Source organism: Heloderma suspectum, chromosome 5 (assembly GCF_057233095.1).
Source record: "Heloderma suspectum isolate Gila_16-S chromosome 5, 16-S_ref, whole genome shotgun sequence".
In the NCBI taxonomy this organism is placed as follows: Eukaryota; Metazoa; Chordata; class Lepidosauria; order Squamata; family Helodermatidae; genus Heloderma; species Heloderma suspectum.
Window position 1 is genome coordinate 73,650,656 of NC_139462.1, and position 12,143 is coordinate 73,662,798.

The 12,143-nt window shown below is 42.7% G+C and overlaps 1 protein-coding gene across 3 annotated transcripts in view; it reads left to right on the forward strand.

Moving 5' to 3' along the window:
* The window catches only part of KLHL2 (kelch like family member 2), a 69,764-nt gene extending 62,808 nt beyond the window's left edge, over window positions 1-6,956 (forward strand). For 2 of the 3 annotated variants that reach the window (XM_084856392.1, XM_084856394.1), the window contains 3 exons: window positions 1,827-1,967; window positions 2,418-2,561; window positions 5,921-6,956. In XM_084856392.1, coding sequence (XP_084712518.1) covers window positions 1,827-1,967; window positions 2,418-2,561; window positions 5,921-5,949 — 314 coding nt within the window. In that variant the 3' untranslated portion in view covers window positions 5,950-6,956. The remainder of the gene's footprint in view (window positions 1-1,826; window positions 1,968-2,417; window positions 2,562-5,920) is intronic. The other variant, XM_084856393.1, reaches the window with a different exon arrangement.
* Window positions 6,957-12,143: the final 5,187 nt, after the last annotated feature.

The window sequence follows — 12,143 nt, forward strand, 5'->3', positions numbered from 1 at the left end:
CTGCTGCCACATCCCAAACCAGACCCTAGTGTAGATAATGTATTATTTATTTATCGTATTACATTTGTATTCCACCTTCCTTCCATCATGGAACTCAGGTTGGCTACATGTGGTTCCCAGGTGGTGTCCCCTCCAAGCACTGACCGGACTCAAACCTGCTTAGCTTCACAAGGTGGCTGCCTCATGTGCCTTCAGACTATGGGGTATAGCTAGCTCTCATGGTATGATGTACCCAACAAAGCTGCTGGGTCTACTTGAAATTCTTACCATCTTTGTAGACGACTACAATTCAGAGTAAGTGTAAAAGTCCCTTAAAAATTAAGGAAGTACATGAGCAACTCTCTGGATTGCAGTTCATACTACATTTAGGGTGCAAGCAGGAAGCACGCACAAACTGCACAGTGTTTCCCATCTGTAATTTTCTGTAGCTAATCATTAAACTGCTGCTTAATCTCCCCTGCCTTTTCAAAGCAATTTGTAGTTTTGATGTAAGAGGTACTGGTCGAAAAACAATACTATTCTTTAAAAAAACACTTATTTAAGCATTTCTGTCAAAAGCTTCCAGCAACACTCCCAAACTACTCCACAAATACATTTTTTAAGCACCTTCTGGTTCTGCATGAGACTTGCCAATAATTCTTTTGTGTGCATGTCCCTGGATTGCAACCATGCACTAGGCTCATTTTCAAATATGAACAAGGGTTTTCTGATCTCCCCACCATTTTTTTCAGCAGTTTAAAATCTTTCTGTATAATTCCTCGGTTTTATCTCATTAGTTCAGCTTGGGAACATTACTTTTCCTATCTTATTGTCCCTGTTAGCAAGTGTTTTACACTTGTAGTGTTATCCTAAGTATATTTACTCAGAAGTAAGCCCTGCTGAATTCAGTGGGTTTTACCCTTGGGCAAGTGTGCATAGGGTTGCAGCCTCAATCTTGGCAGGTTCTGTTGACATTTTTGTTCATAAAGCACCTCATGGTTTCTAAGTGCTGGACAGGTATTAAAAGATAAGACAGTCCCGTCCTGCTGGTTCACAATCTAATATAAACAGTACAAAAAAAAAAAGGAATGGGGAGGGAAAAGGAAAGCAACCATTGGAGCACTGCGCCTTCACTGGCCAATAGATGAGGTCAGGTTGGTCTCCCCCTTGCCATGATATTCTTCATGGGAGGCAAGAGGTGCAACTTCCCAGTGGCCCTTGCTTTCCAGACTGGTGGCAGAGGCTAGAGTATGCCTCTCTTGCACTCTGCAGTTTGTTTGGTATACACCTGGTTTCCAAAAGAGCTTACTTCCACTGCCTTTTTATCCTTGTTAAGCTATATTTTCTTGACTTGGATAATCTGTTGAAGGACGCCATAGTTCTTGCATCCAATGACCTGTACTGAGTTAATAGCTTGGTACAAGATGGAAGACCCAAGAACGGCTGTAGGATAGTGGCTAAGAGTCCGTTGTGAACCAGGAGGTCATTGGTTCAAAGCTCACTCCTCTCTCAAACTCACTACGTAGGCTTTAGCAAGCCACACGCTCTCAGCTTCATTATTCCAGCTACAGTATGGGGATAAAAATACTGAACCATCTTTCAGGTTTATTTTGATTAGTGAAAACTGTGTGTAGACACTTCAAACACTCAAAGTTCTGTATAAATAGAAAGTATGTGTGTTTGTCAGTGTGAAACTCAATATTTGTATGACTTCTGTTGTAACTGAAAATATTTCTGATGTAATTTCCCTGGACCCCAATTCTCAAGGTTCGTCAAACTTGATAGCACTCCAAAACGTGGACTTTTCTGAACCTAATGTTAACTGATTTTATATTTTCTCCTTACAGGTGTCGGTGTCTTAAACAATTTATTGTATGCAGTAGGGGGGCACGATGGCCCTTTAGTTAGGAAAAGTGTTGAAGTATATGATCCAACCCTCAATACATGGAAACAGGTTGCAGATATGAATATGTGTAGGAGAAATGCAGGTAAATATTACAGCTGACAATGAATTTTTCATATAGTATTAAAAAGAGCAGACATTAGCTTGCAGGAAGGCGTAAAATGCTCACATAGCACCCGAGGCATATTTGTGTGCCTGACAGGATTTGGTTTTGGTTACTGAGAAACTGAATGTTATCCAATAACATGCTCATTCACCCACATTCCTCATGCACCCACATTCCTCATAAACCAAACAGCAATGGGCATAATAAATTTCTGCAATTTTGGATATTGTGAAAAGTCACTAGTTCCAGATCTAACTTTGGGGAATACATACATATACCATATGACAAGTAAGAACTGTGCATTCACTGAGTCATAGACTGATAACCTAGAAAGGTCTTAATGCTGACTGCTTTTGATGCCTTCTGGCAACAAATATTGCCTGGGTAGCTAAGATACCAAACAATCACACTATTTTTGCTTTTTATTAGGAGTTTGTGCTGTAAATGGGCTCTTATATGTAGTTGGAGGAGATGATGGTTCCTGTAACTTGGCAACAGTGGAATATTATAATCCAACAACAGATAAGTGGATGGTTGTATCATCATGTATGAGTACTGGAAGGAGCTATGCAGGTATTTTTATTTATAATATTGCTAGGTCACTTTTAAGAAAAAAGCCCTCCCAATGCTGCTTATATAATAACATTCCATACAATAAAACCGCAGAAAGTAATAAATACCAGCAATAATAACAAACATCCAGTCAAAACAGTGCTAAAATGTTAAACAGTTGCAGATAAAAGCCACAAATGGTCCAATAAAACACAGGAAAAGGACAAAAACCAAAACCTGAATGGATCTTCAGGGCTTTCCTAAAAGCTGGCAATAATAGTCAGACCTGCAGCTGGCAACCAATTCCAGATGTGCAGAAAAGGCCCTCTTCCTTGTATTTCCAACTTAACTACCCTCAAAGGTGGGCAAGTAAGAAGGACCTCCGTTGCTGATCTTTAAGTATGGATAGGCTGATATAGATGAAGGCAGTCCTTCAAGTAACTTGGTTCCAAACCATTTAATGCTTTAAATGTTAAAACTAGCATTTTAAATTGGGCCCAGAAACACACTGGCAATCAGTGCAACTGATGCAGTATAGGTGTCACATGAGCCCGACTGCCTTGTCTGCCACCAACACTTGGGCAGTTGTATTCTGTACTAGCTGAAGTTTCCAAATTGACTTAAAAGACAGCCCCATGTAGAGTACATTACAGTAACCCCGCCTGGATGTCACTAGTACATGGATAAATGAGGCAAGAACTGTCCTCCCCAGATATGGCTGCAGCTGGCATAACAGCCTGTACTGACTCTGGGATCCTGAGTTACTTAGGTCCCTGTCAAATGTGATTCAAAGGTTGCCAAAATGAAATGAGGTCACAGATGCATCAGATTAACAGTTTATTGATTACACACAGGCGATAAATGGATGCAGAAAGAAATGCAGATAGTTCACATGGCCCTTCAGCCAATCAAAACTGGCCATCACAGCTAGTGGTGTGCCCAGGTCCCCACAGCACACAGGGTGTCACTCCCACAGACCCAAGTTCCTCCAAGCTGGCTGTGCATGTTTCCTCTTGGAACGAGACCAAGTTGCTCTTGGTATGAGCTTATATAGCTCCCTCCCACTTTCCAGAAGGAGCCTGAAGCATTCCAGCTGGGAGATAAGTCTCCCCTTTCTATGAGAAAGGGCCACAACATTCCAGCATGAGAGGGAAAGTTTCTCAGCTTTTCAGTAAGACTGGGCAAAACATACTACCTTGGAGGGATGAGGTAACTAGGCAAAGGCCAGGCAGCTCCAGGATTGTTGACATGTGAAGCTGTTAAATTACCTTGTTTCCTACTTAATTAACTGAAATCTGCCCACTATGTTAGGCTGTACAGGTGTCTATGCACTCAAACAGCATTTAGGATGCTGTGTACATTCACACGTGACTCCTTGTCTTTCTTCCGATGTCAAACTCACTACACAGCCTAAGCTGGCAAAAAGCACTCCTGACAAGTGTAGTCACTTGAGCTTCCCCAGTTAGTAAAGCACATGGTCTTTCAGGGACAGTGCAGTCCCATCTAAGACAAGTTGTAAACTTTCATCCAGAGTAGTTGGTTTCCCTACCCACAACACTTGGATTAAGTCCCAGCTTGTTCATCCTCACGCACCCCAAAACTGCCTCCAGATGCTGGTTGAAGAACCCTACAACCTCCCAAGAACAAGTAGATGGAAACAAAGATAGAACTGGATATAATTTGCATACTGATGTCACTTCAGCCCAAACGTCCACATGACTCCCTTCATCTGGGAGGAAAAAAGGAGGCATTTCCCTTCTTCTGGAGGCTAATAAAGGGCAGTTCACTTGATTATACTCCCTCAATAAGTGTAACATATGAAATGGCCCTTGTAAGATGGATGGGGTAAAAATGGAATTAAGCATAGTGTCTGGACACAATGGAAGGAAATTCGTATCTGAAATGAGCTCAGGACAAAATCTTACGTTTTGATTTCTATTTTTCTTTGGAATCTCCTCTTCAGAAGGTTAGATGAGTACTTCTCAGAGGTGTCTATGTCATTTTATAAAAGAGCAACAGCAAGAAATGCTGTAACAACTAGGGTTAATCTTGCATGGAACAATGCCAAATTGCTGACTGCTAATTAGCCTAGCCTAAATGTTCTTAGAGAAAAAGGGACCAATGAATGTATAATATAAACTAACCAATTTCCATAATTTGTTGAAATAACATTGCAGCTTCTGTCATATATTAGTATTTCTGAGGTATGTTAAAACTTTGTTTCATCGTTGTAGAGTGACCTTTAGCAAGCTGCTCCCTTTACAGCAGGGGTCTTCAGTGCAGTGTCCATGGGTGCCACTGCACTCCCAAGGCCAGGCTGAGGTGCCTGCCAAGCTGTTTACCCCTCTGCGAGTGAATGGAGTGATTCTGCCATTTCCTTCACATGGGGACCCCCCCTGCAGAAAACAAGCTGGAGGGGCTGTGATATCCACCCCTCAACTAAGGATATTTGGGGCAACAGGTTTTTTGACAGGGGGTGACCTTCAGCCCACCGTCAGCCAATTTTCAGTAGGTGAGCTTTTCCCTTCCCTATTAAAGTCAATGCAGCGATTAGTCCATTGGTTTTTAATAAGGAGAGAAAAGAATCCTGCCAAAAAACAAATTCTTCCCACTGCCACCAAGGACCCTTGGACCAACAGGGTCCTTAGCAGGACCCTTAGCAGGGTTCTTGCCCCATTTCAGCTGATTTTTGGCAGGGGACTTTAGCCCTCTCCATTAAAGCCAATGGAGCAATTTATCAATTGGTTTTAATAACATCCCGAAAAACAGCTGAGGGGGTAAAGTCCATCAGCTGCCAAGGACCCTTGGGGCAACAATAGGGGATGGCCTTTGCCCCCCTCTCCAGACAATTTTTGGTAGGGGGTTTTTTCGTTCCTATTAAAGCCAATGAATTAATCGCTCCATTGTCTTTAATTAGGAGAGGAGCGAGGGAGGGAGGGAGGGAGGGAGGGAGGGAGGGAGGGAGGGAGGGAGGGAAGGAGCCAGAGAGAAAGAAGGAAAGAGGAGCTGGGGGCGGGGGGATGAGACACAGGAAAAAAAGGAAGAAAGAAGAGCCAGAGAGAGAGAAGCCAGAATGAGTAACGCACACACAGGATGCACATTCTTGCACACATACAAACACAGATAAGGGGAGCTCACAGCATATTTGTGATTGGCCCTCCACCCCCCTACAGCAGCTAATTTGTGGTGGTGCCCAGGGCACTTTTTCAAAATGCCAAACGTGCACATGGGCCCAAAAAGGTTGGAGACTCCTGCTTTACAGGGTTTTCATAACGATAATGCATGTGAACTGCTTGAACACAAGTGCTTAGTAGTATTAGGGTACCCAAATAGGAATGTTACCCTAAACCAGAGTTCAAATCTTGCTTCTCTCTCTCCAGGTGTTACTGTTATTGACAAACCATTGTGAGTTGTTGGCGTAAATATTTTTTCACCTTGATTATGCACTAGAAGCAAGCTTTAACAAGTGGTATTGAAGTGGTCAAGCATCAAAGCACTTCTCAACTTGTCGCTGCACATTGGGACATATTGGATGCTGTGATCTGCTACAATTAAGGATGAAAATGAAGATTATTCTAGGTTGAAGCAATGTGTAGCATTATTTGACATAAAGCTGCATCTGACTAAGGTGTAGTGAAGTTGTATGGACCACAAGTTCTTGTTTGCTAGATATCTGGACAAAACTCCTTAAGGACCAATCATGTCTGTCATGGTTGACTATGGATTTTTTTTTAGTGGAAAATGAAGTAGTGTGACCTAGTGAAGGTAAACTTGTCTTTTTTCCAAAGAAAAAGGGGAATATCCATGAGCTATAGGTTTTCTGGAGGGGTATTGAATCCCAGTTTAGTAGTACAAGCTGGCATGAGAGCCTGGTAGCTTTTCTAAACATCTTTGGTTACATTATTATTGTGTGCATATTTAAGTGTGTGTAAGTACCTTTCCTTTATACCTGTTTGGAACTTGATGATACTATTTATAATTGGCATGGTACTTTGAAGTATGCCAGTACTATGTTGTAAAACAGAGGTGTATATTTTGATATTTACCAATGCTTTAAAACAAATAAATGCCACAGAAAACATAATGCCAAAACATTTTTAACTTACATATTGGTGAATCTTATTTATTAAGATCTCCTTTGTTATGTTTTGATGTATCTATCTTAACTCTGTCATAGGGGTTAATACCTGGCATGGACATAATTACAGGTGTAAAATGGATGTATGGAGCTCTGTTTTACTTGCATGTCATTTAAAACTATTCCTGTGTAACTCTAGCTGCTATTAATGACTGTGTACTATATGTGAACATGTTCATAAAAAAATCAGTTAATTCCTGGATGCTTTAAATATGACCAAAATTATTGTCATTTTGACCTATTTTCTTTAATAAAACTTTGCATATTTGTTTTTCCTAAAGCTTGTTTGGGACTTGTATTTAATCACGATGCCTATACTCAGTAATAGTGAAACCTCATAAGATCATGACTATTACTTTGCAGATAGACTGAAGGAACTAGTTGTATTTTGACTGGAAAAAATATGAAAGAGCCGCATGTTGACCATTCTCAAGTATGGTTCTCAGAAGAGAGCAGTTTTTCATCCTGCCATCTGATAAGACAAAAAGTCTCAGTTTAAAGTATGTTGTTGTTTATTCGGTCAGTCGCCTCCGACTCTTCGTGACTTCATGGACCAGCCCATGCCAGAGCTTCCTGTTGGCCGTCAGCGCCCCGAGCTCCCCCAAGGTCGAGTCCGTCACCTCCAGAATATCATCCATCCATCTTGCCCTTGGTCGGCCCCTCTTCCTTTTGCCTTCCACTTTCCCTAGCATCAGCATCTTCTCCAGGGTATCCTGTCTTCTCATGATGTGGCCAAAGTGCTTCAGTTTTGCCTTGAATATCATTCCCTCAAGTGAGCAGTCTGGCTTTATTTCCTGGAGGATGGACTGGTTTGATCTTCTTGCAGTCCAAGGCACTCTCAGAATTTTTCTCCAGCACCACAGTTCAAAAGCATCTATCTTCCTTCGCTCAGCCTTCCTTATGGTCCAGCTCTCGCAGCCATAGGTTACTACGGGGAATACCATTGGTTTCACTATGCGGACCTTTGTTGTCAGTGTGATGTCTCCGCTCTTCACTATTTTATCATAATTTGTCATTGCTGTCCTCCCAAGAAGTAAACGTCTTCTGATTTCCTGGCTGCAGTCAGCGTCTGCAGTAATCTTTGCACCTAGAAAGACAAAGTCTGTCACTGCCTTCACGTTTTCTCCCTCTATTTGCCAGTTATCAATCAAGCTGGTTGCCATAATCATGGTTTTTTTGAGGTTGAACTGCAACCCAGCTTTTGCACTTTCTTCTTTCACCTTCGTCATGAGGTTCCTCAGCTCCTCACTTTCAGCCATCAAAGTGGTATCATCTGCATATCGGATATTGTTCACGTTTCTTCCAGCGATTTTAACTCCAGCCTTGGCTTCATCAAGCCCAGCACGTCGCATGATGTGTTCTGTGTATAGGTTGAATAGGTAGGGTGAGAGTATACAACCCTGTTGTACTCCGTTCCCAATCTTAAACCAGTCTGTTGTTCCGTGGTCTGTTCTTACCATTGCTGCTTGGTCATTATACAGATTCCTCAGACTTGGTATCCCCATATCACCAAGAACTTGCCACAGTTTGTTATGATCCACACAGTCAAAGGCTTTAGAATAGTCAATAAAACAGAAATAGATGTTTTTCTGAAACTCCCTGGCTTTCTCCATTATCCAGCGGATATTGGCAGTTTGGTCTCTAGTTCCTCTGCCTTTTCGAAACTCAGCTTGTACATCTGGCAATTCTCGTTCCATGAATTGCTGGAGTCTACCTTGCAAGATCTTGAGCATTAGCTTACTGGCATGTGAAATAAGTGCCACTGTTGGATAGTTGGAACATTCTTTGGTGCTTCCCTTTTTTGGTATGGGGATGTAAGTTGATTTTTTCCAATCTGTTGGCCATTCTTGTGTTTTCCAAATTTGCTGGCATATGGCATGCATCACCTTGACAGCATCATCTTGCAAGATTTTAAACAGTTCAGCTGGGATACCGTCATCTCCTGCTGCCTTGTTATTAGCAATGCTTCTTAAGGCCCATTCAACCTCACTCTTCTGGATGTCTGGCTCTAGCTCACTGACCACACTATCCCCAATATTATTATCCTTCCTATACAGATCTTCCGTATATTCTTGCCACCTTTTCTTGCTCTCTTCTGCTTCTGTTAGGTCCTTGCCATCTTTGTTTTTGATCATACCCATTTTTGCCTGGAATTTACCTCCGATGTTTCTAATTTTCTGGAAGAGGTCTCTTGTTCTTCCTATTCTGTTATCTTCTTCCGCGTCCGCACATTGCTTGTTTAAAAATAATTCCTTATCTCTTCTGGCTAACCTCTGGAATTTTGCATTTAATTGGGCATATCTCCCCCTAGCACTGTTGCCTTTTGTTTTCCTTCTTTCTTGGGCTGCTTCCAGTGTCTCAGCAGACAGCTATCTTGCCTTCTTGGTTTTCTTTTTCTGTGGGACGTTTTTTGTTGCCACCTCCTGAACAATGTTGCGAACTTCTGTCCATAGTTCTTCCGGGACCCTATCTACTAACTCTAGTCTCTTAAATCTATTATTCACCTCCACTGCATATTCATGAGGACTATTAGTGAGCTCATATCTAACTGATCTGTGGGTCTTCCCTATTCTCTTTAGTCTGATTCTAAATTGTGCAATAAGAAGTTCGTGAGCTGAACTACAATCAGCTCCAGGTCTTGTTTTTACCGACTGCATAGATGTCCGCCACCGTTGGCTACAAAGGATATAGTCAATCTGATTTCGGTGTCGACCATCTGGTGAAGTCCATGTATAAAGTCGTCTCTTAGGTTGTTGGAAGAGAGTGTTTGTTATGCACAGTGAGTTGTCTTGGCAAAATTCTATCAGCCTATGTCCTGCTTCATTTTGTTCTCCCAGACCATGCTTGTTTGTAATTCCAGGTGTCGTTTGACTACCCACCTTAGCATGCCAGTCTCGTGTAATGAAAATAACATCTTTTTTTGGCGTACTATCCAGTAGGTACTGCAGATCCTCATAGAACTGATCTACTTCTGCTTCTTCAGCATCTGTGGTTGGGGCGTATATTTGGATCATTGCAATGTTAAATGGCTTACCCTGAATTTGAACTGAGATCATTCTGTCATTTTTTGGATTGTATCCAAGCACCGCTTTAGCCACTTTATTATTAATTATGAAGGCTACTCCATTTCTTCTGTGGTCCTCTTGTCCACAGTAGTAGATCTGGTGGTCATTTGATGTGAAGTGGCCCATTCCAGTCCATTTCAGTTCACTGACTCCCAAAATGTCTATATTTAATCTTGACATCTCCCCAGTAACCACATCCAATTTGCCCTGGCTCATAGATCTTACATTCCAGATTCCTATGGTGTGTTGATCTTTAGAACATCGGATTTGTCGTTCACCACCAGCACCATCGGCTGCTAGCCGTTCTTTCAGCTTTGAGCTAGCCGCGTCATCACATCTGGGGCTAGTTAAACTTATCCTCTGTTCCTCCCCAGTAGCGTTTTGACCATCTTCCGACCTGGGAGTCCCATCTTCCGATGGTATACGGACATATCTCTGGTTGTGCTGATCCATTTAGTTTTCATGGCAAGAATATTTGGGTGGGTTGCCATTTCCTTCCCCAGGGATCGTATTTAGTCTGACCTCTCTGCCATGACCTTCCTGTCTTGGGTGTCCCTTCACGGTTTAGCTCATGATATCATTGAGGTGCTCAAGCTCCAGCACCACAACAAGGTAACAATCTCCTTTGCTGAAGTTTAAAGTATAGCGACTTTAAATATTAGGAATTTCTAATTATGAGCAACTACTAGAACAAGTTTATTGGGAACGCTATGGAGTCTTCCTTGGAGATATCCAGAGGGTAGCCATGTTAGTTCACTGCAGCAAAAACAAAGAATTTTGTGACATCTTAGCTAAAACTTTTGCTATAACACCCCATGCACCTGATGAAGTGGGCTATGCTTCATGAAAGCCTATGCCAAATAAGGGCGCAATCCTATCAGGATATGCGGCCGCCTCCGAACTCAGAGGTGACTGCCTATCCAATGCAGGGCAGGAGCAGTGTGGAGGAAATCATCCCCTCCACGCTTCAGCCACCCTGCATTCACGGCTAGACAGCCAATTTTGGCTGTCTAGCCATGGGAAGTCAGAGCAGGGGGGGCGGGCCCTGATCGACACATAGGAAGCGTCAGAACGGCACTTCCGCCCTCCCCACCCCAGCACGCCCCCAGGAACACCCCGTCTTCGCTGCTCCGCTCTCCTCTTCCATGGCCTATAAGTCAGCATGAGAGGGTGGAATCTCAGGGAATCAACCTATCCTATGGCTGTCTAGCTGCTGACTAGTGGCCATAGGATTATGCCCTAAATGTGTTAGACTTTAAAGTGCCACAAGACTGTTTTTCTGTGATATTCAAAAAAAGTTGAACCAGTATTTGTTAAAGATGTTTTAAGCAGAAGGTGGCAGGGGGAAAATGTTGGGACAGCATAATTCAAGAATCCCCAAACTCTTTGTATCAGTTGGTACATTTTGAATGTTTAGGGTGTTACGGATGCTCTCATAAAGTGGCTGCAATGGCGGGCTTGCCCATTCATAAAATGGCAACCCTGCTGGGCATAGTCAGTCCCAAAACACTCATTTTCCAGAAGGCAGCTGGTGAGACTAAAAGAAAAGTAATAATGGTAGAGATGGGGCCTGAGCTCCAAAACACAAAACCACTAATCTGAACACAAAGATGGCACTGGAAGGCATTATTTGCCCAGTTAAAAGAAATATAATTTCAAAAATCTGAAGAAATAAAATTAAAATCAGAAGGGGCAGGGAGCCTGGCAAGTGCCAAGAGAGGTGTCCATGGGCACACAGGACCTAGTGTGATAACTATTTCTCAGCATACAAGATCTATTTTGCTACTATTTATTGATGTATTAATACTTACATACCACTTAATATACTAAAATACCTAAGTGGTTTACATATAAATATTAAAAATCACTGTTTAAAATATAGTATTAAAAACAATTTCAGCTATAACAAAAAACAATATTATGTCTAATAGCCACTGATAACTAGATCCTGTATTATTCTTAGGGTGCAATCCTAACTAGATAGGCGGCCACCTCTGACCTCGGAGGCAACCGCCTCTCCTGCCTTGCTCTTTTTCGCTAGGCAGCCGTTTTCAGCTGTCTAGTGGCAGGGGGGCCGACCAGGAGAGGAAGCTGCTATATGACACATAGGATATGCCGTACGCACAGCTCCGCTTCCCCCCCCCCCGGAACGCCCCCCCTAGCCCTGTTTCAGTTGCTCCACGCTTGTCTTCTGGGCGCAGAGGATGGGGCTTGTCAGTGCTGCCTCGGAGGTAGCGCGGATGAAGGGGGAGGTCGGATTTCCAGGAACCAACCTCTGTGCGCGGGCTCTGAGGTCGGCTCCCGGAATAGAGCATATCCTGTGGCCCTCTAGACAGTGTCTAGTGGCCATAGGATCACTCCCTAAATCTTTTTAAAATGTTTTGTTAAAAGAACAATTGG